Source organism: Uranotaenia lowii, chromosome 2 (genome assembly GCF_029784155.1).
Source record: "Uranotaenia lowii strain MFRU-FL chromosome 2, ASM2978415v1, whole genome shotgun sequence".
Lineage (NCBI taxonomy): Eukaryota > Metazoa > Arthropoda > Insecta > Diptera > Culicidae > Uranotaenia > Uranotaenia lowii.
The window spans coordinates 108,544,910-108,571,932 of NC_073692.1; the positions used below are offsets into that span (position 1 = coordinate 108,544,910).

General features: G+C 33.8%; 1 protein-coding gene across 3 annotated transcripts in view; it reads left to right on the top strand.

Moving 5' to 3' along the window:
• LOC129744462 (inactive serine protease scarface-like) overlaps positions 1-27,023 on the top strand; it is a 210,786-nt gene that overhangs the window by 87,396 nt on the left and 96,367 nt on the right. For all 3 annotated transcript variants that reach the window (XM_055736981.1, XM_055736982.1, XM_055736983.1), the window contains exon 4: positions 2,425-2,577. In XM_055736981.1, coding sequence (XP_055592956.1) covers positions 2,425-2,577 — 153 coding nt within the window. The remainder of the gene's footprint in view (positions 1-2,424; positions 2,578-27,023) is intronic.

Here is a 27,023-nt window from a genome sequence, read left to right on the forward strand (position 1 = left end):
GGCTGGAGTTCAAGACTCACACGAACTATGTTGTTGACGAAGCTTCTAGAAACCTTGGATTCCTGTTTCGCATGGCCAAAGACTTCAAAGACGTGTACTGCCTTAAAAGTCTTTATTGCTGCATAGTTCGTTCCATTCTCGAGTACGCATCAGCTGTCTGGTGCCCCGTCTATCAGAACGGAGCTGAACGAATCGAGGCTATCCAGCGGCGCTTCCTGCGGTTTGCCCTACGTCACTTGAATTGGTACGATCCGTTTTGTCTGCCAAGCTACGAAAATCGTTGCCGCCTTATAGACTTGGACACGCTTCAAGTTCGTAGGAACGCTACTCGAGCTCTGGTTGTGGCTGACCTGCTGACATCGAGAAAAGACTCACCCACGCTGCTGGAGGCTGTCCCTCTCAGTGTACGACCCCGAGGATTAAGAAACCAGCATTTGCAGCTCTACGTCCCCATTCGTCTGAACAACTATGGGGCCAACAGCGCTTTTGTCGGAATCTTAAAAACTTTTAATCGTTTTTCTGCCCATTTCGACTTAGACGTTTCGAGAAATGTGTTCCGAAGGAAAATATTAGACGTGTCCAGAACTGCGTCGAGTGGATTTTAATTCTGATAAGTTATTTAGGATTAAGTTATCATTTGGATCAACATATGATCCGTTGATTTTTTATACAAATAAACAAATAAACAACTATATAATCTTCTTTTTAAGAAATTTTAAATTCTACACCTCGTAATGGCACAAGACACGTACTCGACTTTAGCATCTGTTTTCGTACTCCTGTTACGATGACAGTTATCGACGGTTCCCTTTTGAAGATGTCATCGCCTAGTTGCGAGGGGATGCTCGTTGTCAACACCTATCAATAAGCGCAAACTACTTTGCGGCGTAACATTTTTACTCGAAAATTTAAATTCTGGTTTTGATGTGTATTCGAAACTTTTTTCCTAATTTTTTTATTGGTGTTTAGAGAAAATTGATTTGAAATTTAAAAATAAGACTACTTAAGATTTATTTTTAAACAAATCTCTAACTCAGAAGAAGGAAGAAGTAATGAATCAGTTGAATCTATATTTTTATCCCCTCTCCCCCATGGACCCTTCCCACGAGCAAATGGAAACAACTTTAGCATGGGAAAGCATTTGGATACGTTTAACGGTTATTTGCTTATTTAAGACTTCTTTCTCCTTCAATTGAGGATACAGTTATGGAAGACGGGAGCTCATATACGATTATTTAGCATAAACCAAGAACTTATCCAACAAATGGAACCAAATATGACATGAGAATAATCATACAATCGAGCAAACGGAACAGAATTAGGCATGAGAGTGTATTTGAATACACGGAATGTTTCATCTTGATCCCCTCCTTTCAGGTAGGGGATAGGTAGGAAGAGGGGCTCCGATACCAATTTTATAGCATAATTCGAAAACTAATAAAGAAAACGAAACCAAATATGGCATGAGAGGGAATACGAGCACAAGAAATGTCAAATGGGAAGGGAGTCACTCATTCAATTTTTTGTTATTATCTCGATAACTTATCGAGAAAATGGAACCAAATTTTCATAGGAGCATATTTTTGTACGGTCTATACTTTTTCGATGGTTTGAGACGCCCTTCTTTTGCCAGATAGTTGACAGAGGGTCACCTTTTTTTTCAATAACTCGAGAACTTATCGAGAATGGAGCCAAAATAACATAGGATCGTATTTGTATACAAGGAGTGTTTTTCGGATGTTATGAGACCCCCTTCCTTCCATTAGGGATATAGAAATTGGGAAGGGGGTCACTCTAACAATTTGAATAATAATTCAAGAACGAATAGCTAAACTAAGTGTCCCAGGACGTTATTTTGTTACAAAAAATGTTTCTTTGAAAGTTTGAGAGCCTCTTCACATTAAAAGGGGAAGCGAAGATTCCAAATATTAAAAAAAAATATTTTGGCATAAGTTATAAACTTATGAAGCAAAGAATTTTAAAATTGAATTGAAAATTTTGTGCAAATAAATGAAAAGTTAAATAACTAGGTACCACAACGTAATTTTTTAAAGGTGTAGCAAAGCACACCGGGTCAGCTAGTAATCAATGAAATATACAGGGTATCCATGGGCACAAACGACATGTGTTCTTCCGACTCAGATTGGCTGATCTGATCAAGCCCTGTTACTAAAGCTCCCCTTGCGCTCCAAGTAATTCACAACATTCAATCAACTCGAAAACAAAACCAAATGAGAATAACAAAAAATCTCACCACTTCGTAGATCCGCAAACAAGCAACCCCATGATCTATAATCTAGGAATATTAATATGCGATAAATTCGCGCATCGATCGACTCCTTTCATCCGAAGGGTGCTTCTTAGTCAACAACCTTTTTCATTAATTTTCGTCCGTTTTTTTTTCTGCTTCTTCTTCCCCTACAGAGCTGCAATTCCGAAACCGAACAGTGCTGTTCGATCGTCCGGGCGCCCCCAACCCAATGTCCGGACAACACCTACGTGTGCGTGTCCCAGAGCTTATGCAACAACGGCGTCCTGAGCTACGATGCGCAAAACTCGATCTCCGCCCAGCAACAGGTAAGCACAGACAATATTGTAGGGGTATCAGGAACAAATTAATCGAACGGTTGGGTTAGTTTGGCGTGAAAATATCTTACAGGTCGATTTTAGGGGGTGGGAAAAGTTTTCAGCATCTTCATCCTTAAACTGAGGAACACAAATGGAGAGAAGATACTCGAAGAATGTGCGATTATAGAGTCAAAACTTGAATAAGTCTCACGGGGATAAAACCTAAAGTTACCAGTTACGCAAAACAAGCAACCACTTTCCTGCGAAGCTTATCAAACATAAAAACAAAAATAAAATCTCATAAACTAGAGTCGTATGCAAATATTACATTTTAACAACCACCAGACTCGACTTCTGTATTTCATCGGAATCTGCCATCAAGATATGATGAGTATAAGTATGTTTTACTGGAGTTCGTAAATACATACATCTTGGTCACTCGGGTTCATTTCCATCCAATTGGCCACGGCTCAAAAGAAGTGGCAAAGAAAAACTGAAGACTTAAATAGCATAAATTCGATTTTATGTTTACGGAAAGCCAGCAATCCGACCAGACGACCAGCTTATGACCGGCATATTTGGACACGGTCCGGTCCGGCCAGGTCGATGCAAATCTCAACCGGAGTGCAGATATTTTTGTATTTTACGAGCTCAAGAAAGCCATACATAATGCATGATCAAGCAAGAGGGCGTCTGGCAAGGTCGTTCGTTCGCATCATTTGAGCTGCGATAAAATCTTCCAGGAATTACACTTTTTCCTTAAATTTTCATGCGGTTTGTTTTCATAATATAGAGGGGGTGATGTTTCTGTTAATCTCTGCTGGTCGTGATCAGTATTTCAAATTTCAAGGCTAAATTTTACATAGAATAAGTGTCCTCAAGTTCAGAAATCAAAACAAGTACAACTCTTGAAAGAATTCCCAAATATACTATTTTATAAAAAAATCTTAAAACGTTTGAGCGCTCTATCTAACTACCTGACGGTATCATAAAAATGCAGAAGTTACCACGGTCGCCATGCGCCAAGCACTGATAGAGAGTGGGAAACAGAGAGCAAGAGTGGCACTGGGTCATACACCACGCTAAAACACCGGTTTGATTACATAATCTGCAAAGATCACCGCTAGCGTGTGTGCTCGCGCCATTGACCGCTCCGGGTTTTGGCGTGGCGTGGCGTAGCTTCGAAGAGACCGGCAACTTGCCCCTGCAGCAATAAACGGGGTATGCCAACGGTAAAGGCCAAAACGGCAGCAGCCGCAAAAAAAACCATCAACAACCGGGAACCCCTGAAGCTATTCCAATCCTCAACACTCTCTGATCATCCACCTCTCAGCTCAGCGATCTTTCTCGGTCAGCCAGACTGGGCTCTCTGGGGGTTTCTCGGCGTCGGGGTCTCTGCAAACAAACGGCAAGTTCAAGCTTCGTTCAAGCCGGTTCGAGATTCAGTCACCTTCGCATTATTTTCAACTTGCCAAACGCACAGGCACCGGAGGAAGGATCCCACCCCAACTGCTAAAAGCGACCATGATTGCCCTCGCGATCAGTTGATTAGTTTGGACGATGGTTTCATTCATAAATTTATGGATCAGAGTAATGGATAAAATTGGCTCTCGTTGAGAGAATTTTGAGTAAGATAATTGGTTTCTTTTTTTTCGGGATAGATATTTTTAGAACATTATCTACAAACTCTATGCCCGTTGTTGTATTAGTGAGGCATGTGTTTACGAGACGGCCAATTTTAGGAACTCAGAAAGGATTACATTTTGGAACAAGGGCCACATTTAGAAGCAGTTTAATAAAAAAGGAATTATAAGTATTTATTGCAATAATCCACAATTTTGAAGCCACCAAATATTCCACTGCACTCCAGGCTAGTAAGCAATCATATTTCTGGTAGAACATTCAAAAGTGCTTGTAACAGGAAGGCTACAACCATGAAAAAGATAGTCAACCACGCCGTAGGGGCTAACATCGGATACATTTACCCTATTCATAAAAATGATTTTCTACTGAGAACTTTAAAAAAATTATCAAGAACAAAACAATGCGAATAGTTTTAAAAATTGTAAGACCATCGACCGAACACCAAATTTTGACATTTTTAACTAACGAATAATAGGTTGAATGTTTTGTCGAATATTTAAGAAAATAACATAAGCGGTCATCTAAATTTTCTTTTGTTTCTTCCATCTTGATGCCCCTCATGTTTTTAAGTCGATTGTTTTCAACCGAATATTTAAACACTTTGCTTGGATCTTATGTGAACTTCGGAAATTCAGCACTAGATTTGTCACTCATGCCAAATCTTTTTCAAGTATATCCAAAATTTCAAGAGTTAAAATTCATTCCAAAAACTCAGCGTGCTCTCCGAGTTCCAGTAAAATTAGGGACAACCATCCCTATCCAATCAGATGCCAAATAGTATGAAATGACTTCAAAAAGTCATCAAATTTGATGAAATTCAAATATGAGTAAGATCTTAAAAACAAATAATTGTTCAAAACAACGATGATCCTTACACGAACCATTTTTCAAACTCAAAATTGATTTTGACCAAGGTTCAAAACATAATTAGATTCTGTGAACTTAAATTTAAGTTACCTTTTTGCTCCTTGCGATATGGTTCAAAACGGAGAACTGCGAACCCAAAACTAATCCCTTTTTTTCCTTCGGTGAAGAAGCAAAACTAAGTTCGACCTCATGAGCTAAAAATTGAACTCTATTTGTTAGACTAGAAACACACAGTGAGTTCACTTTGAACCGGAACAGCAACCAACAAACACGTCGCAAAATTTTGTCACTCCGTAACTGAAAACTGTGAAGGAACTTCCGCCGTTTTCAGCTCAAAAAACCTCCAAACGTTATTTCCGGTGGGAAGAGACATCCTGAAGTTTCCTTTGTAGTTTTGACCGGGAGCGTCAAAACTTTCCACCGCTCTAAAATGTCAATGCAATGTGCCGGACCAGCGACATCCGGTTACGCAAACTTGTAACCCTCCTTTATTTCTCTTAAAATAAACAGACCTAGACTAAAAAAAATGAATTTTAGTTCGGCTGTCGAACGTAATTTTGAGTTTGCCTATCAGAACTTAATTTTGAGATTGAGCAGTCGAACTCAAATTAAGTGTTGCCACTGAAGTGTTGTTTGGAACCAAACAACTTAATTTGAGTTTAAAACTAGGACCGTGTACACTAGAGTGCCCCAAACGACTCGACGTTTGAAAAAGTTATGCGCTGCAGGCAAAAATTGATCCTAGTAAAAGATCTCAAGCCAAATTTGGGCCAGATCGCATCACGGAAAAGGGTCGCTCAACAAGCCAGAAGTTTGTATGGGACTTTAAGACATTTTGTTCGGGATAAACATGAGAAATCCGTTTTTCATCAATAGCTTTGGTTACCTTCGGCCGATTTTATTTAAATGCAGGTTTTTAAAGAGTAAATTATGGCAAATATTGCATCCGAAGACTACATCTCGATTAGAGTTGAGATGAAGGAGTAATAAGGCTTCAAAAATTGGCTAACTTTTTTAAGACTTTTTTAATTCATCACTGTTAATGAGGCGTGAATATGTTCGACCGCTCCGACACATTTACAGTGATGAATACCAGCCTTAAAAAATGTAGCCAATTTTCGAAGCCTAATAAATTCTTTTTATTAACTGTGGTCGAAATACAGACTTCGGATGAAATATTTGTCATCACTTGAGCTTTAAGAAAACCTGTATTTAAAAGAAATCGGCCGAAGGGAAACAAAGTTATTCATTAAAAATTGGTTTTTCATGTTTCTCCCAAAAAAAAAAGTCTCAATATCTCAGACAAACTTCAGGTTCGTTGAGCGACCTCTTTCCGTGATCCGATCTGGCCCAAATTTAGCATAAGATCTTGTACTAGGCCTAGGATCAATTTTAGCCTACATCGTATAACATTTCACAGGTTTTTAATTTCCCATACAAATTTGGGACAGTCTAGCGTACATTTAAGATATACCATACATTCTACCACACGGCTGGGCAAATCTGGACGATTGTTGAGAAAATATGGATAAAAAAATCGTGGAAAGTGAGAAAAGTTCGTTCACAAAGTATCTAAGGAAAAAAGTACATATTTTTAAACTAACTTTTATAAACCGTTTTTGAGCGTGTAAACTAAAACGTTTCAAAGTAAAATTAGAGTGTTTTATTTCATTCAGCAAATAATGTGAAACCCTATGCATATCCCGGGAAGATTTTCTGTATTGTCATTAAATTATGGCGCATCTAACAAAGAACAATTGTTCATGACTTAATATAAAAGTAATTCCTTTTCTACTAGGATTCATAGTTTAAATTTCGTTATCAATTCAAAGTGTACTTTTTATAAAAAAGTTACCAAAGAAGTGCTGAAAGTTAAAAAAAAAATATAACTTTGGATTTTAAATATTCCTTAATTCTTGCAGTACATTTCATAACCACAAATCTAACTTTCACCTCCAAAAAGATATTCAGTGATATACATTAAAAAAATCAAAATACATTCTGTTGTGGTATGAGCCTACTTGGATGAATGATTCAACTGAATCAAAGCAATCGAAAGATTCCTTTTAATTCAACCACGGTAAATGAAAAGTTCATATACCAGTATTTCGATAGCAACTTACTACCTTCTTCAGTGAACGTTTTCGATTGATGAATGTGTATCGTTTCCCTCCCTTATATTGTCCGGGTTAGGTAAGCTACTACTAGGTAGCAGAAACCTCCGAATGCTCGGCAGTTGTGCCGTTGTCTGTTTTTTGGGTCTACCTACCCTATTCTGGGTGTTTTCTGGTAGTGCTAAATTATTTTCTACCCGTTTTTGGGCATTGTCAGGTAAATTATTGTATTTCTTTTTACCTAAGAATTTGAACAACCAAGTGTGCCCTGGTCCGGTGTCTCCGTTTAAGAGATGAACTGATTTTTCATTGAAGATTTCAATGCTTTCAGCAACATCCAATTTAAGCGAATTACTATTCAAAGACCGGATCAGCGAGACATTTCCTCGATCAATAGAGTGACCAGATTCACACATGTGTAAAGCTACTGCAGATCTAGGATTCTGTGAAGGAAGAATTTTCTTCTTTGAGTCAGATCTAGCTATAGCCATGTGTTCCTCGAATCTATCAATCAACTTCCTTTTGGTTTGTCCAATGTACACCTTATCACAGTCGGAACAACTGATTTTGTACACACCAGATCTATGAAGGAGCTCCACTGGATCTTTTGTCGATCCTAAGATGGATTTCAGTTGATTATTAGAGCTAGTGAACACTAGTTCAATATCGAACTTTGTCAACTTGTGTCGCAATTCGACTGCGTTGACACTGTTGAACTCCATGGACCTTCGTTGAAACTCCTTCTGAATGGGAGTTAAAGTAGTGAAAGATTTCCGTTGAAGCAATCTTTCTTTTTTCCTTATAATGGCTTGAATGGATCTACTTTGGTATCCATTTTTATTAGCCGTTTGGAAAATATATTGAAGTTCCTTTTCTCTTCCTTCCGTTGATAGGGGAATGGAGTTCATCCGATGGATCATGTGGTGAAACGCCGCCATCTTATGCTGGAACGAGTGGTTCGAGGTGCTCGGTATTACCCTCATGGTGTTTGTCGGCTTTCTGTAGATTTCGAATTGGAATAGGCCATCATCTCTCCTTACCAGAACATCCAGGAAAGGTAATTTCCTGTCTTCTTCTATTTCGCAAGTGAACTTAATATTCTTATGCAAACCGTTTATGGATGTTAGAAGTTCTTCTAGAAAATCTTTGTTTACTACACAAAAAATGTCATCGACGTATCTCCACCATTTTTCGGGTAATAAATCTTGATTTTCTAGAGTCTCCTCCAAATGAGCCATAAACAGTTCACACAAGAATGGAGACAGAGGATTTCCCATTGGTGCCCCCTTTGTTTGTCTATAGAACAAATCTCTAAATTTAAAGAAGGTTTGTCCCATACACAAGTCTACCAATTTCTTGTAGTTTCTAACTTTGAGTTTCCAAGTGCTCCCATTGTGTTGTTGAAGCAACCAATCTTCTAACAGATTAGAAGCTTCTTTAACAGGAACACTTGGAAACAAAGCTGAAACATCAAAGGAAACCATGACCTCGTCTTCTTCTATGCCTCCCGACGCCTGTAGTCTGTTCACGAACTCTAAGGTGTTGGTCACTGATCTCGTTTTAAAAGGTTTTGGCATCCTTGGCAAAATTTTTTATTTTTTTTTCATTTAATAGCTCTGCTTCTGCTTCTTTTCAATAAATATCGATGGAACAGATTTTTTTAAATTTTCAAATGGTTATATTTTTTTCATGAAAATCTTAGCTCCTTCTTATACTGGAAATAAATGAAGCTTAAAAATAGGCAAAACCAACAATTTAAGACAAATTTCATTTCAAGCTTATTTGAATTTCCTGGATGATTCAATCTGCAAAAATTCCTTTTCCATACTAAATTTATTTAAAGGTTTTGCGTTAGTTCAGGAATCAACCAAATCATTTCAAATTTTACACTGATGCTTGGTGACCCAAAAGGCATCGAAAAAACATATGGAAGCATAAAGTCATTTTTTTGCAACGGTCTACTGTTCAGTGTTTTCAACAGTCGATCCCTCTGTCAATTTAAAACCATTGCTCTTAGCGATTTCACAGGGTTGGGTTTTTTTTCTGAGAGCTCCAAACAATAATTTTTTTGTAATTTGTTCGATTGGGAATGAAATATTCCACTTTCACGCTTTCAAAATCACAACAGGCATAATTTTGCCAACCCATTGCAGACTTTCAAGCATTATTATTTTTCGGGTTCTTGATCATTTTCCGAGAATAAAAATCGATTGTGATCTACTCATCTATGTTTCCAATGTTTCTTTGGAATCCAAAGAGCAAGTAGAAATTTCTACCCGGTTGAAAAGGCTAAAAGAAATGTTCAAAGTATTCTATCTATATATATAAAAATGAATTTCTGTCTGTCTGTCTGTCTGTCTGTCTGTCTGTCTGTCTGTCTGTCTGTCTGTTCCCTATAAACTCGAAAACTACTGAACCGATTTGCGTGAAACTTGGCAGGTGAGGGTATTGGAGGCCGGGGAAGGTTCCTATTATAGTTTGAGACCCCTCCCTCTCTCAATTAGGGAGGGAGGGGCCTCCCAAACAAAAGACAATTTTTTTGCATCACTCGACCACCCATCAAGCAAATGATATCAAAATTGGCATGGGGTGGTATTTGAGTACGAAGAATATTCCTATGAATATTAGGTACCCCTCCCTCCTCTCAGTGGGGTGATAGGAGAGGGGGAGGGGGGCTACCTTACAGTTTTTCATATAACTCGAAAACTAATCAAGATATTGGAACCACATTTGGCACGGGAAGGTATTGGGATACGAAAAATATTTCAATGATTATTTGAGACCCCTCCCCCTTTTTTGTAGAAAGGGGGAGGGGGCCTCTTCCATATTTTTTTACATAACGCAAAAATAACTTAAAAACTAATAAAGCAAATGGAACCAAATTTGGCATGGGAGGGTATTTGGATATGAAAAATATTTCTATGATTGTTTGAGACCCATCCCTCTTTCCAGTAGGGAGAAATAAACAAGGGAGGGGCCTCTTTTATAATTTTTTACACAACTCAAAAACTAATTAAGCAACTGGAACCAAATTTGGCATGGGCGGGTATTTGGGAACGTGACATGTTCTAATGATTGTTTGAGAACCCTTCTTTCTTCCAGTGGGGAGAAAGAACAGAAGGAGGGGAGTTTCATACAATTTTTACATCATAACTAAAAAACTACAACAGCAAATGGAACCAAATTTGGCATGGAACCATATTTGGGTACGAGATGTGCTTCTATGAATATTTGGTATCCCTCACTCCTTCAAAGAGGTGGATGAAAAGGGGGAGGAAAGGTCTCCCTTACAATTTTCAGTATAATTGGAGAGTTGATCGAGCAAATTTAACCATATTTGGCATATAAGGGTATTTGGATTCGAGAAATAATTCTGTCATAAATTGAAGGCCCTACTTTTTTTTCAGCGGAAAGATATAAAAAGGAAAGGGGGAGCTTCCATGTAATTTTTTTTTTGCATAACTCGAGAATTTATCGAGCAAATGAAACCAAATTTGGCATCAAAAAGTTTTTGAGTACGAAAAATACTTTTTCTATGTGAAACAATTCCTTTCTTGCAGTAAGATGATAGAATTGGGAATATAGTAAGGGAAGAGGAGGCTTACATTTACTCTTTTTTTTCACAAAATTCGAGAAATGGACAAAACTTAACTTGAAAAATCATTTTGGTATGATTCTATGACACACCATTCTCCTTTCAGTGAGTAGGTACATAGGAGGAGGGAGGTGAGCCCAATACAATTGTGTTAGCATATGTTCTCAATTTATGCTAACGAAGCCAACAAATGGAAACAAATATGGCATGGAAAGGTACTTGGTTACGAAATATCTTTCTACGATTGTTATAGATCCTTACGCTTTACAGTGTAGAAAGGGGAAGAAAGGAGGAGGGTCCAAATAAATTTTTGTTTTAATGCTTAAAAACTTATCAACCAATGGAACTATATTTTATATAAGAGGATTTTTGGGAACGAAAAAATTAGGTATGATAATTAAAAATCACGACCTGCATTCAGCAGGGGGTGAAGGTAAGGACAGAGGAGGGACTCTCTTATCAGTTTTTCAGCATAAATCCAGATCATATCAAGAAAAAACAACCATATTTTATAAGTTAGATGGTTTGCGATTAATTTGAGACCGTCTAGACAGCTTCAAATTATCAGATCTTTAACAAAAATTTATAGAGCGAGATTTTGAATATTCGTTTAAGTTATTTTTGTGTTGAAATTCTAAACTCCAGCTGCAGCTCTCATTTTATAGCGATTGCTTATAAATTTTGTTATAATTTGATTTAAAGTAATGCCAATAAAACAATAAAAATTTGAATAATTTCTGAAAATATCATTTGATTTTGAAAGGTGTAGCAAAGCACACCGGGTCAGCTAGTATAGCATAAAAATAAATCGACAACATCCTTCCATAAGCTTGTAGATGTAGATATATATCTGCACAATCGGGTTTTTTTGTTAAAAAAAACACGTTTCAGAGCCGAATGCTGTACCTTGAAAATTGAATATAAAAATTTAATTAAAAAATTTCGATTCAAAATCACAAATCAGTTACACAAACATGAAATGCAATGTAAATTCAAAAATGAAATTGAAACATCAGATTTAAGCTTATTATTGAAAAATTAAAATTAAAATTTGCTAGTTTGTTTAAACATCCGTATGAAATTATTATTTGATTTAAATTGAATATTTTATGGCATTTCGGTACTCAATTTGCCTACAATGAATCAGTACATGAAATCAAAAATGAAAAATTCACTAGTTTTGGCGAAATAATTCCGTTTAACTGGTTCATGAAAGTTAACTCTAGATAATCTATAGCATTCTACATTAATTTTAAGTTCTTATCCATTCTTTCAATTCCATAATCAAGATGAGAAGAAATATATTCAACTTTTATACAGGACTGATAAAAACAGAGTGTACCATTTAGATATAGATGATTTGGACTGTTAAACATAATTTCGAAACGTTATTTAGTGCCTTTTAAAGCTATGCTCATTTAGTATCCGGACACTTCATTTCGGTCAAAGCTATGATACTAGAGCTCGGATATGCAAAACTTTAGCACCGTTGTGTTGAACTATCATGACAATCTTTTTCAAATTTTTAAATTACCGTGTGTTTGAGATATTTACGATGCAAAAAGACATGGTAAAAATAATTTTGCACAATTGCCTCAGCAATTCTTCATTATCGACTTGAATACTCATTAACTGTTGATTTTTTCTGATTTTTTTTTTGCCCAAATGGTTAAGAAGTATAAGGAGCCACTCTAGGATGCTTACGAAGATCAAACTATGCATCTGAGTGGGACCCTTGATCTCAAATATGGGTAAAAAAAAACTATGGTTATTGAAAATAACTGAAAGTATGTAGTAAATCCGTTTCCAGCAGGTAAAAAGTGTTGCCTAACTAGTAGAAACCAAGTGAATAACCAATAATGAGCAGTTCCATAGATCGCAATCTGTACAACCGATTTTTACGCAATATGACAGATTTGTTCTGATAAACTAGGAAATTTATTTTAATTTAAGAGGTCGAATTTAAGAGGTCAAATTCTTCGAGATGCCTACTCATGAAAATACTCGAACTATATTCAAACTATTTTTCACTCACCCTCAACTAAACTGAAGATTTGTAGCACAATCCTTCGAATTGAAAGTTCGAAAACACGAAGAAAAAAGTTTTTTCAACTATATTCCGCCAATATTCAACTATATTTCTGATCAATTCTCGACCTACCATAAATCTGAAGATTTCAACTATATATCTGATAGATTATGTGATTGATATTTTGAGTTCAACTATACATATAATAGAATCAACTATAGTTGTATGATTTATTTCATGCATGTAGCTCTAAATATACTAAATTAAACTATTATCATATGATTGCTGATGGGCATTCAACAATAAATATAGTAAATTCAATTTGACTAGTATAGTCTATTTAACTGTAAATAAAATAAATTCAATTTTATTAATAGTGTTGGTTTGATGAGTTCAATTATGTATAAATTGTTGGTTCATATTTCTGGTAAATTTTTTTTCAAACTTGATTATTTGGTTTTTATTCCATATGTATTCAAAAATAGTGTATACATTTTATTAAAAATTGCCCACGTTCATTAGGCTGCCCGTTATGATCAATTCATTTGCTTCAGCAACAGGATGGATTTTGTTATTTTCAAATGTTTCCAGCATTAACAAATTATTTAACAAATCGATTATATTTTTAATTGGTGTTGCCTAGAATTTTTGCTGAACTATGCATGTAGTTGCTATTATCTCGAAATAAAAAATAGAATATACATATACTTTCTTCTTCTTTTAAATGTTCACTCGGTTTTTTTTTTAAATAAACATAAATCGATTCTAGCAATTTTTTAACCTCTCAATTTTTAACAACAACTTAGAAATAATTTATTGACGTATCTGGCACTTGAAGGTGTACTTTAATTTGTCGGATGTAATAAGTCATAGGCTGAAAAACTGTATAAGCATATCTCTCACCATCTTTTTTGAAACTTTGCAATCAAAATGTATAACTACCACATTATCTCTTTCTTAAACCAATCCACTTATTATTTTGCAATATTTAAATCACTTACCGGATCTGAAAGGTGAAAGAAAAAGAGTCTACTTTTTCATTGTCTTAAAATATCCACTTTCGAATTCAACCATGATCTCCAAAGTCAAGGTTTCCAGTCAGCCGGTGTCGGTCGGTTGGTTGATCGGCTGGATTGGCCTCTCATGTTCAATCAACTCGACAAACTTACAGCTTAGTCCATTTGTATGGAAGGAACAAAAAATATAAATAAAAATACTATCAATCCGACAAAAGAAAAAAAAACACTTCAACTCACCAGCCTTCATCCGATGTGATGAAGACCAAGAGTTAATCAAATTAATCGATGGAAAGATAGCGCTAATTTTTTGCACAAATCTTCACGCTTGCCAATATTGTTTTTCTTGGGACAAGTGGGTTTTTTCAAGTCTTTGGACGTCTCTATTAGAAGAGGATTGCCCAGATTGATGTTTGGAATTTCTCAACTTCACACCTATCTATGTAGCTTTGGCGGTTTTTCTAGGCAACAACGATTCGTTGATGGTGTTTAGTTAAAAGTCAACGTTTCACACCAATTTGACCGATTGGTGGATCCTTCACCCCTGAGCCGAAGTCCTTGTGAATGATGCTGCAGAAGATCGATGTAGATTTTTAGACAATAATGTGTTGGAATTAGACGACGTCAGAAGAAGGACTGTCAAATTTCAATAAAGAACAACCTTCTGCAGTCATTAAAACTTACTGAGTAACGATGAGTGATAATTTTCCTTAAAAGGCATTTTGTATTACACACTAACAAGAAAAGTTTAGTTGAATTTATTGCTCATAGATCATCATGGGCTTTTTGTTGAGGAGCCTCTTTAACTAGTGTGTGGTAAAGGGAATTTCAGAAGTCCGTTCGAGTGGAAACATTCACATAAATCTTCAATAACTACACCCTTCAAGTGGGCCTTTTTTCAATATTTCTAAGATGCGTGGTTGTGTGACGAGGGTTAGGTTAGAAAAAAAACCAACATGACATTTGGTAAAACACAGAAGCTACAAAAGAGTGTCCTATTGATTTATGCAATCGACCTAAACTTACAAGACATAAACAAGCTTTAAAGACGAAGGGTAAACGACTTTGTAGTAAACTATTGAACCTCAATACTAAATCACCTGGGATAGGTTTTTTTGTGACTAGAGTTAGTCTTTGTGAAATATTGTAGGTTTTACATTTATGGAGATTTAGTTATGCATTTTTGTAAAATTTACTACGTACAATATTACACCAACTCAGAACAAACTTTTCATTAAAACTAATTGAGCTACTTTGAAAACATGAAAATTCGCAGCTCATAATTGAATTAGTCGTCTTCCATTCCTTCTTCAAACACACGTGCTGAAGTAAATTGATGGCAATAATTAAGATCTCTTTTTGTTCGAATGGAATGATGCTAATCTGAGATCTATCGGGTGTTCTGCTGATTGAATTGCCATGTTCAATACCCAGCTCTTAATTGTGGGCTGAACGTTGTCTTTAGTTTTTAATTATTTTGCGCATTGCGCAACAGAGACGTAACTGGGAATGATTGGATTAACTTTGGGAGGCTTATTGGTTGTTTGATGAATATTATCATCGTTTCTATCTAGAGATGTTATGATCAAATCATATGTTTCAACGTGAAGCATTTCAAATTTGTTTGTTGAAAAGATTATCCAAGAAGCAATCGATATTTTCTGAGCTGACGTTTACAGAAGTCAGGAATTATAGGTAAAATCTGGCGAGTAATGTCACGTGATTCTCATAATCATGCCTATATCGCAATAGACTGAGTCGATTAGGGTCATTTTTGAATTTTTGAAACCCTGGTGTCTTAAAAGCTTCTCTTTTATTCAAACTTATCCATGATTTTTCGAAGAATTTTTAATTAACGATTACATGAGTAAATTTTAACTATTCTGGTTTTATGGAATAATAGAATATTTTGTTCTGAAAAATCAACATCATTTTTGATTTTTTTTTCTGTGGAACTGAGCCTGTTAATTGGTTTTGTGCCATTTTATAAATTCTTGAAAGAATATTTTCCACTAAACAACTTTGTCGAAGATCATAACTTCGTGTCTTATTAGGTATCAAATTTATAAGCTGTTGAATAGGGGTATGTTTTTTTGACATTTAAAACCAATCAACTCAATCGACATCACCGCCTACGCCTATTAAAGCACTGCTTGAAAAGAAGTCACGCAATACCTCGCTAGGTGATGTCAGTTGAATTGATTGATTTTAAATGATAAAAGACATACCTAAAGTTGCCAGAATTTTTTCAGAACGTATCCGGCCCGGATAAATCCAGGAAATATTATATAAATACTTGACAAAATCCAGGCGTTTGATTTCAAAATTGACGACAAAAAATCCGTGAAATATACGGGCAAATTTTGCTAGAACTTCAACAAAAATCAAATCAAAAATTGAAAAAAAAATTTCATTATAACCCATCGACAACATTCAAATCGTATTTAAGGCTTCCAAAAAACCTTTCATGATTATTTTTTTATAAAATTTGCTCAAAACATTTCGATTTAGAGACATAAAAAAATACTTACAACACAGTTTGCTATTTTGTGATATTTGATTTGCCAAATAAAGTGAATAAATCCGGGCAAAATACTTAAAATCCTCTCTTAGGAGTGTTCAAACTAAATTAGAAATTCTTTGAAATCTATACACATTTTGAAAACTCAAGAATGTACATATGTATACTGTCACCTAAATTTTTGGTGAAATTTCTCTTAATATCTGCAAAATTAAAGGTTGTAGATTTCAGGAACAATTTTTCTGTAGGGGGACATAATCAGAGCATCGAGGACCAATTTAAATTGTGGAGAACTATCTCGAAAACACGATAAGAAAACATAACTTTATTAGTGAATTTCAATATCGATTAACCATCCAACTCTGAAAAGAAAGCGCTTTTATTTTTTTCTGATTTTGTGTTATTACTGTGTTAAAGCTCCGGAAAACTTTTAAAAGGGAGTGACAAAAAGAAGTATCACGTCGAAAAAAAAAATTTTTTTAGGAAAGAGATTTATCGTTTTATTAATCGTAGAAAGGTTTTGGATCATTTTCATTTTTGTGAACAAAAAAGTTGCAAATGATTACGGATAAGCTTAATAATAATTGAAACAAATTAAACTATTTAAAAAAAAATTCCCCTGACAAAGATTTTGTGATATACCTCATTAATTTCGGCTGGTATTGACCGACTTGCATTTAAAGACTTTAAAGACTTAAAAAACACATTGATTCTTTTGATTTTTTGTTTTTAATTTGTTCGTTAAAAATTGATATGTAAATATGAATATTGATATAAAACATTGACTTTTTATTCTGATACCTCTTAACTCAAAAGATTAAAATCAATAAAGTTCTACAAAATATTAAAAATTGTTATTTTAAGTGCGGCCCGCCTAAAAGATATAAAATTCAAAGTGTCTCGTTAGTTGAAAAGGTTGCTCACCCCTGAGTTAAACAGCTCTTTCTGCAAGCAAATTTCTTAGACAAATGATTGTTGAATTCATCCTAAGAAAGACATTGGTTGGTTGACTTTAACTGATTAAAACATTTAAATAGGATTCAAGGAATATCCATGAAATGGCTAATGAGGAAAATTATTTCGAAATCAAATGATTTTCTCGATTACCTAAATAGGTATTCTAAATGATCGAACTATACATTTTGAGACATATTCATTACTTTGAAATTGATTATTTATCATTTTTCGACCATTCAAAATTATTATTTTTACAGTTTTGCAAAATTTATGTTTTTGCCAAAATCATGCCATTTTTTTCCTTAATAAAATTGGGAAACCATTGTACCACTGTTTTTTGTAGTTTACCCTGCTATCGTTTTTGTCTAGAGCTAACGTAAATTTCTAATTATTTTTTTCTTCAAATTGATAATTTTAGCTGAGCGATACGTCTTACAATGAGTTTCGGTCAGAATTGTTGGCAAATTTCATCTTCTGACTGAAATTCTTATCTTTTGGAATAAGTTCATTTTTTTCCACTGAACTTTGTTTAAATAATATTCGATCTAGTTTTTCTCAACTTTTCAAAGCTCGAAATTACAACTCAATGTTTTCGATTCAATCAATTAAAAATGATTATGCAAATCATCGAGCTACATGGCGACCGTCATAAAACTCAAAAAGTGTTAAAAATTCGTTTGTCAGTTTTTGAATATTTGCCCCAAAAGTGATATGACCCTGTAGCAGGGCCGAAGTTTGTTTACACAATTTTCCCTATAATATTTTCTCTTGAAAAAGTGCTACTTAGAGTATCGCATCATTCGGGTTAAAGTTCCTTTTTATCAATTACTATAAATAATTTATTTAAGATCATAATATATTTTCGAAAAGATGTATCATAAGTTTCCAGTTTTTTTGAAGCTTTGAAAATGAATGAGGAGTCTTAAAGGCTTCATTTGAAAGTAAAACTTTGGTGAAAATGTCTCAAATATAAAGGAATAAATGGAAAAGAATAAGTTTGTGTTTCAAATAAGATTTATATTCAACTCTTGTTAACTCGATTTATTCAGATTTTACTTAAGATTTTAATTTTAAAGAATCTACAATATAACCAACCAATAAAATATATTTTCAGTTGAATTTTCCAAAACCTGAAGATTAAATACAAGTTATATTATAAAAAAATCATCATTTATATTTTTTCATCATTAAAATCCTTTGAAAAAAATTTAAATTGATAATAGGATTTTTCCTGAACGTAATCTTAAAAATGAAGTCATATATTATTTGAAAAAGTGGTTTGATCATGTTTTGTGATTTTCTTGGGCAATTTTGAATTTTAATTCTAAATGTGAATCCTGCAATTTGAAAGTGAATTAAAATTTTGAATTCCTCATTTAAAATCCATTGTTGAATCTAAAATGAAACCAAAAATTTTAATAAATTTAATAAATTTAATAAATAATTTTAATAAATAAATAAATCAAAAAGAGCATTTTAAAACAGAATTCTGAACCAGAGATCTCTTATTTGAATTGGAAATCTTGGATTTTCTATATGAATTCTTTCTTCAATTATTTATTCGTTATCCAGCTAGTAAATCTGAATGAAATTCTGACGAAGCTCTGATATTTCAATGCTGAATCACTTTTATGAAACTTTTTTAAATTTCAATTCTGGTTAAGAATTCAGAGTAAAAATGTCAAATCCAAATATTAAAAATTGATTCTAAATGTTTTCTTTTAATATTCCAGAATGATGAGTTTGGAACATAGTTTAAAAAAATCTTATTTTATTTTCAAATGCAAAACCAAGATTTTAATCAGGATTCCACAATCCGGTTACAGGCAACAAATTTGAACTTATAAAAAAATTTGAACCAGAACACAGGAAATGATTCAAATACAGGCTTACCAGATATTTTTCTGGGCCATTTTATCAAAAATTGAACCCATTAAAGGCTATTAAACCTTGCAAAATCTGGGCATTCTACAATACAAAATATGGGCAAAATTTTTTTCGAAAAATAGTTTTTCTTTTCATCGAAATACAATACATTTGTCGCCGTGATAGATTGTGAATTAATTAGTCGGCTTTTTTCGACGCGTTTTCGAATGATTAAAATGTTTTTTTTTATGGACAACTGATAAAAACGTTTTAATCAATCGAAAACATGCCGAAAAAAGTCAATTTATTAATTCACAAAATACATAATTGTGATCACGAGCTTTAATTTTTCCTTGAATTTGCAAATAAAGTGGAAACATTCGGGCAAAATCCTTGCAATTTGGCAACCTTAGTAAGTCTAACCTTATTGAAAATTCGACATTCGGGACTAGGGACTGTACCCTAGTCATTTCGTTCATCAACTTCTTTCGAGAATGACTTTTGATATCGATTTCCGAATATATTCTTTAAATATCTAACAACAGATGAGAGAATTTTTGAAAAACTGTAATAGTATGGGAGAGTGGGGAATCATGGGCCACTTTTTTTCGTTGTTCCATAACATCTTTATTATAAAAGATAAAATGAAAATAAAAAATGGTATGGCTTTCTACATTTTCAAGGTATCATTAGGTATTTTTTTTAAATTTTTAATAAGTTATGTTCTCCAAATTCTGACTGTTTGAAAAAAAGCAATATTTTTTGGATTTTGAAAAATGGTGGGGAATCGTGGGCCACCAAATCCAAATTGACCAAACAACTTTCAAAGTTTATGAGTTGACCCAAAACTGTGATTTCCTAATTCATTTCGTTATTTAAGAGCAATTTCAGATGATGAAATAAAAAAGAGAGCTGTGTATGACCGAATAGATTCAAAAACTGGCTCGCGAAGGTTTTTCAAAATTCCTTACATGGGATGGACAAAATATTTTTCATAACTCTTCATTTGGCATAAGAAAACTTCACAGATAGGTAAAACGTATTTTAAGTTCTGAATGTGTATAAAAACATAAAAATATGGGTGATTAAAGATGTGTGGCCCACGATTCCCCACAAGCTATGATTTGCAAATTGGTTGCGTTTGTGTGACTTGTTGATGTTTCATCGAAAATTCCTTTTCCATGTGAAAGATCATGACAAAACTAAGATCATAAGCGTATGAGCATATTTTTGTTATGTACTTTAGGTTCCCCATCGATGAAATTAGCGGGTGTTTTTTTAATTACGTAAGTAAATTTTTCTATCTTTTTTTAGTTTGGCAAATAAAAGAAGCATATGATGCGTATTTCAGTCAACAAAATATAGGAATATATGCTCACGTAAAGCGACGACGATGACAGTTGGTTTGAGATTTTTATCTCAACACACATCTGCGATATTAAAAGTGGCCCACGTTTCCCCATGGCCCACGATACCCCACTCTCCCCTACTGTAGTGGACCTTGGATAAGATTTCGAGATTTTGGGCTTAGTTCTGAGTCAAGTTCTGAGATTCCAGAATGATGAGTTTGGAGCATTGTAAAAAAATCTTATTTTAGTTTCAAATGCAAAACCAAGATTTTAATCAGAATACAGATTCCACAATCCAACTCTTGGCAACAAATTTAAATTAAAAAAAAATTGAAACCAGAACACAGGTTTCAAATCCAACTTTACCAGATATTTTGCCGGACTATTTTATCTTAAAACCTTGGAAAATCCGGGCATTCGATTTCAAAGTCTACAGCCCAAAATCTGGGCAAAAAAATCGAAAAAATTGTTTTTCTTTTCATCGAAATACATACATCAATTGGTCCAATCATTTCGGCAAAAAACAAAACTTTGTACAATTTTGAACGACCATCGTGCTATGAATAATTTATCGAATTGATTTATGCCTCCAATTAAAAAATTCTACAACCAAAATTAATCAATAACGGACAAAACATGATTTGTACTCAAAACAAAGCTATCTTCCAGAATGAATAAAGCTAGTATTTATACTAAAAATTTATTTAAAAAAACGGTAGTTTTAATGAAAAAAAATATCGTCTATTTTGAAATTATACCTTTTTAGATTGAAGACACGAAAAGAGTTCTAAAAGGATCTCATAAGCCGTTTTAAATAGTTTGACTAAGAAGGAATTTCCAGTAGGATTATAATTATCCAACAACTCGAAAATTCTAACAACGAGACAGGAAAATAATCTCGACAAAGATTATTGAAATTGGTTCATTTTTTTATTCATGCTCTTGATTCAATCCAGTTTTAAAAGTTTAATTCTCGATTGCGGATAAAATACTTATAATAAATCTTGCTTTTTCAAACAAGAGCAAAATGTTTGGATTGCGATTTGAAAAACATAAACTGAAAAATAAACTTAAAATCAGATAGTAGAACTTCTGAGTTGACAGCTGGATTAAAAAGTAAAATCTTCAATCCAAAAGTAAAATTTTCAAGCCTATATCATTCTAAAAGAAATTAATCACATTCAACTTGAGGAATAAAAAAAAAACAAACTTTTGTACACACGTGACAAACAAACAGTCCGTCGCCCAAATGTGGAATTTCCCAAACTGTTAAAATATATTTAATTCACATCCTTTTAAACCAGTCAATGACTTCGAACTTCCCCCGAGATACATATCTGATTCAAAAGCAAAATGAAGTAAATTGGTAATGATGTGTCATTCCAGATTGCGCCACCAGATTGTATCTACCCAGTCAGTGGTTTTTGTGTTGTGTTCTTTGTCATTTTTAGCGCCTCTCGCGATGCGACTCAGGAAAAAAGACGGAAAATAAATCAAAGCTAAAAGTCACCTCAAACGCTTAGTCTGAACATTCGTATTAACTTAGTTTGATTATTTAGATCTTGTAGAAAGATACTAGTTAAAAACTAGGGACAATTGATTGTTAGAAGTTGATTATAAGAAGAGTATCAGCCAAACAACACAGTATTATACGATTGTAAAATTGTAAAAAACGAAAAAAGACACATGGAAGAGGAAATAAAACAAAATTGTTTCAGAACCCGAAGGTCAGGTGTTCATTTTCCGTGAACGTTGTTGGGAATTTTGAAAAATAAAAATTATTCAATCCCAAAAATTAACAAATAAATCTTTCTGGCGTAGCGTTAGCACTGCCCACACATCGCTTGACGCGTTCTCGGCAGCAATTATGAATGGCGATTATTCTTGTTCTTTCTGAAGACACAAAAAGCGTTTTCCGGCAGTTTGGGAGCTAACTGACGTGAGAAATGGTTTCGGAATCGTGCTTCCCAAAAATGGCTTTGGCGTTTCATAGAATCGTTAAACTAACAATGATGCTCCTGCCTCAAGTGTTATCTGGAATAAATTACAGTTAATGAATGATTAATGTTATTCGAAGCGTGAAATTGCGAGCAGACAGAAGTTTTGAAATATTTTGCCTGGAGCTGCTGTTTCATTTGATCTGAAATAGCTCTGATTAGCTGTTCTATTGCTTCCTGTTTGAATGATTGGTATTCTGTTATAGCTTCCAAGTAGAGCTGGATTAAACTCTTAATAAAGAAGTGAAGTGAGAAAAAACTGGGAAAAATTGTGGATTTACTTGATTGTTTCAATATCATTTTAAATGGAAAAATATTTCTGCTAATAAGAAGTTGCTAAATTTGAGAATAGTTTATCACATCACTTTAACCTTGCCATTATAACATTACCAATAACGCATCATAACAACAACATATGGAAAAAAAATCTGAAAAGTTTTGGCCAGCAAAAATGTATTACATTGTTTCCATAAATTACAAAAACAATTAAAAAATAAAATAAAAATCCAAGATCTGACAACACCTTTAGGGAATGGTCGAAGCTGTTAATTTTGATCCTCGTACATATACACTGTCGGCCAAAAGTTTGGGATCACCCACTAAAAAACATGCAAATTTTGATCGTTCATATCTCAGCCGTCTTAAGACATATTGAAAATCTTCTGATCTCATTTGAAAGATAATGAGCAATAGCTATCTCGGAGGTATTTTGTTCAAATATAATGTTTTAGTTTTGAACTTAAAACTTAACCTAAAGTTATAACATTTTCAAAAAGTCGCACTAAATATTCAAAGCCGATCATCTCGGGATAGGGTGGACCAAATCTCAAAATTTGAGTGGCATTAGAATTCCTGTTCTTTACTTCTCAAAACACAATCAAAAAAATTTGAGAAAAAAATTCAAGAATGTATTTTTAATTAATAAAATAGACACTTTAGTTATCGTCCAAAAGTTTGGGATCACCTCTTTGTATGGTGAGTTTGGGATCATTCTTATAAAAACATGCAAATTTGTTTTATTCATATCTTTCTCATCTAACATCGTATTGCAGAGCTGAAGGGTTCATGTGGAAGCTTAGGAATTGTTGTTTTTTAATAAATTCATTCAAAAATTATATTTTAAGGTGAGAACTATAAAAAAAATCTGGGAACTTTCAAAAAAACAATTAATTTCAGGTGATTTTTTATGGTTATCACTTCAAAATATAATTTTTGAATGAATTTATTAAAAAACAACAATTCCTTAGCTTCCAAATGAACCCTTCAGATCTGCAATAAGATGTTAGATGAGAAAGATATGAATAAAACAAATTTGCATGTTTTATAAGAATGATCCCAAACTCATCATACAAAGAGGTGATCCCAAACTTTTGGACGATAACTCAAGTGTCTATTTTATGATCTTTACAGATGATCGGCTTTGAATATTGAGTGCGATTTTTTGAAAATGGTATAACTTTAGGTTAAGTTTTAAGTTCAAAACTAAAACATTATATTTGGGCAAAATACCTCCGAGATAGCTATTGCTCATTATCTTTCAAATGAGATCAGAAGATTTTCAATATGTCCTAAAACGGCTGAGATATGAACGATCAAAATTTGCATGTTTTTTAGTGGGTGATCCCAAACTTTTGGCCGGCAGTGTATGTAGGTAATTGCTTCATAATGAACGACTGCCAGTTGGCTGTGGTTTTGCTCCTTTTTGAAACACAACTTAATCGAGGGCGAAACGTGTTGTTGAATATTTCATTTTTCTGGTGCTTTTATTCTGATGGATGGTTGAGATCTGCCTGGAAGGCTTAACAACCGAAAATAAAAGAAAATGCTGGTATTTTGCAACGGAATGTTTTATTTCTACCAATTCGTCAGGACAGCAGGCCAACATGCTTGTCGAGACCGTTTTTTGATTGTTTTTTTTTTTTGGCGGTCAATCAAGAGCCATGCCTTTAAGTTCGAAATCTGCAAGTTTGTTGTCGGTGGTCAGTTTTGATTGGATCTGTCTTGGGTTCAGAAACACAGCAATATTGCAAATATATTTGGAACAGTTAAAAATGTTCGAATTCCGAACCATCTACAGGATGGTAAGGATAATTTTGAAATCATTATGTGGAACAAAAAAAGTGTAGTTATGTTGCTAAAAAAGTGACCAATTGCAAAGTAAATCAGAACAGTTTTATAATAAATGCTGTGCAAAAGTGATCGAATTTTTAAACATCGTTGAACAGATACATACATACTGTGAATCAAAAAATTGTCCGTACAGAGCAACTTTTAACACCAATATTTTATACGGGACACTTTTTATGCTAACAAGGCACCAAAATATCTTCATTTTGTGCACCAATACGTCCTTTTTTTTCAGATCAATTATTAATTTTCTTGTACAGATACACGTTCGTGAAAAATATTCTATTTAGAACTACAGGTCTTCAAAATAATGTGAAAAAAATAGTCCGTACATCGTTTCTTGGACTGGTTTGCCTTCTCCAATTTTCAGATTATTCTTTATGAGATTTCCAATGCACATTCCGAATTGAGCTTATTCAAAAGATTGCCGGGAGTGTGCGATAAGTTTTTGTAAAAAAATAATTTTTTAAATTCTTTCTGTACATGTTTCTAGCGATCCACTGTTACGTAAATTTACGTTTTTTTTTAATTCAGATGGTGATTTTGAAAACATTAAATGATTTTGTTTTAAGCATGCGCTAGATCAAACCAAAAAAATCAAATTCATCCAGAAAACAGATTTTTCAAAAATATAGATATATCAACATAAACATGTGAAGGAATACAAATTTTCAAACGTAATTGTAAATTTCTGAATTAAAAAAATCATTTCAAATCAATCATCTACTGATGAAAAGAATTCAGTTACCTATATCTCATTTGAATGGATGACGGATTGTGAAATCAACGTAAAATCATCGTTGCGAAATTTTCTGTCACAGTAAAAAAAATACTGTACAGCAATTTTTTATTTAAATGTATGATAAATTATTTATTTTTATTTTTTATCAAACTCCTAAAAAGCACTGGTTTGTATTCTCTGAGCTCTAAATTTAAAATAATTATTTTATATTTTGTATTCGAATGTTCAGTTTTTGAAAGCCAATTAAGACCATTTCCAATTCCAATGACCAATTAGTGCCATTTCTCATTCAAACTTGGATTAATTGTTTTCATTGTTGCTTCATCGAGCTTCGATGATTTTGTTTCCAAATTTTACTATTAGAACTTAAAATTGTATATCGCGAACTCCATGTTTAAAACGGTTCTGCTTGTGTTTATTGTACAATACATAGATTCAGGTCGCCAGATTGCCCGGTTTTATCCGGGTTCGCCCGGATATTTAACACAAAATTTGATAAAAGTTCGGCCCGGCCCGGTTGCCCGGATTTAGTTAGAAATGCTCGGATTTCGCTCGGATTTATTCACTTTATTTGCCTTGATTTGTGTCGAGTAATTCCTGGATTTGGACCAAATTAGCTCGGACATTGACCGGATTTTTGGTCGACATTTTGGAATTAAATGCCCGGATTTTGCCAGGTTTTAAGATGAAGATAGCTCGGATTTTCCGGCCCGGGTACGTGCTGAAAAAATTCTGGCAACCTTAACATAGGTAGTCCTCTATGAATCAGAATTTTCAAAGACGAACAGCAATATGACCAATTTTTTGTAAAACTTCCTTCATAGGCTATTTAAAATTTGGACAAAACACCATCGATCTTTGAAATGCTGAAAATTAACGTGAAATATTTTAACAATCAACACAAAGGAGAAGCTGCCTTTTGTAACACTTTTTTTTAATTAAATATGAAAATTAAATTTAAATGCTTTGTAAAACTTACTATAGTGGATTTTCAAATGTAAAAGATAGCTTGAAAGGCTTATCTGAACAGAAATATCAATCACTAGACAAAAAGAAAACATTCAGGGTGCACTTTAACTAAATTAAACTAGAAATAATTTTTCAGACAATATATAACATTGGCAATAAATTGAATGTTTAAAAATCCAAAAGTGATGTGAGAAAAGTGAGAACTAAACATTTTGATCCCGCAGCAACTTTTTTGTTTGTCGAAACGTAAATCAAAGCATAAAAAAAACAATTATTTTTAATAGTTCGATCAAACTTCGATCAATTCACTTTTTGATGCAAGCCTAATCTGATTTTTATTTGAAACTTCGAAATCTTTACAATTCACTAGGCCAAAGAGCGCAGATTTTGAAGGCTGCTGCTACGAACAAAATTATTTTTGATTCGGCCTAGCTACGGTAGAAAGACGGATTGGCACAGGGGTACAGTTTTTGAAGACTGCTTCTACGAACGCCTTCCAGTGGAACAAGACGGAATTGGCTTAGGAAGCACAGATTATTAAGGCTTCTGCTGCTAATTGTTTGTTATGATTTGATCTTGATCATTGAATCAAAGATTTAAAATTAATTATAGTTTTATGTTTTCGATTCCGAAATAAAATTATTTTTTCTAAATTTTAAAAA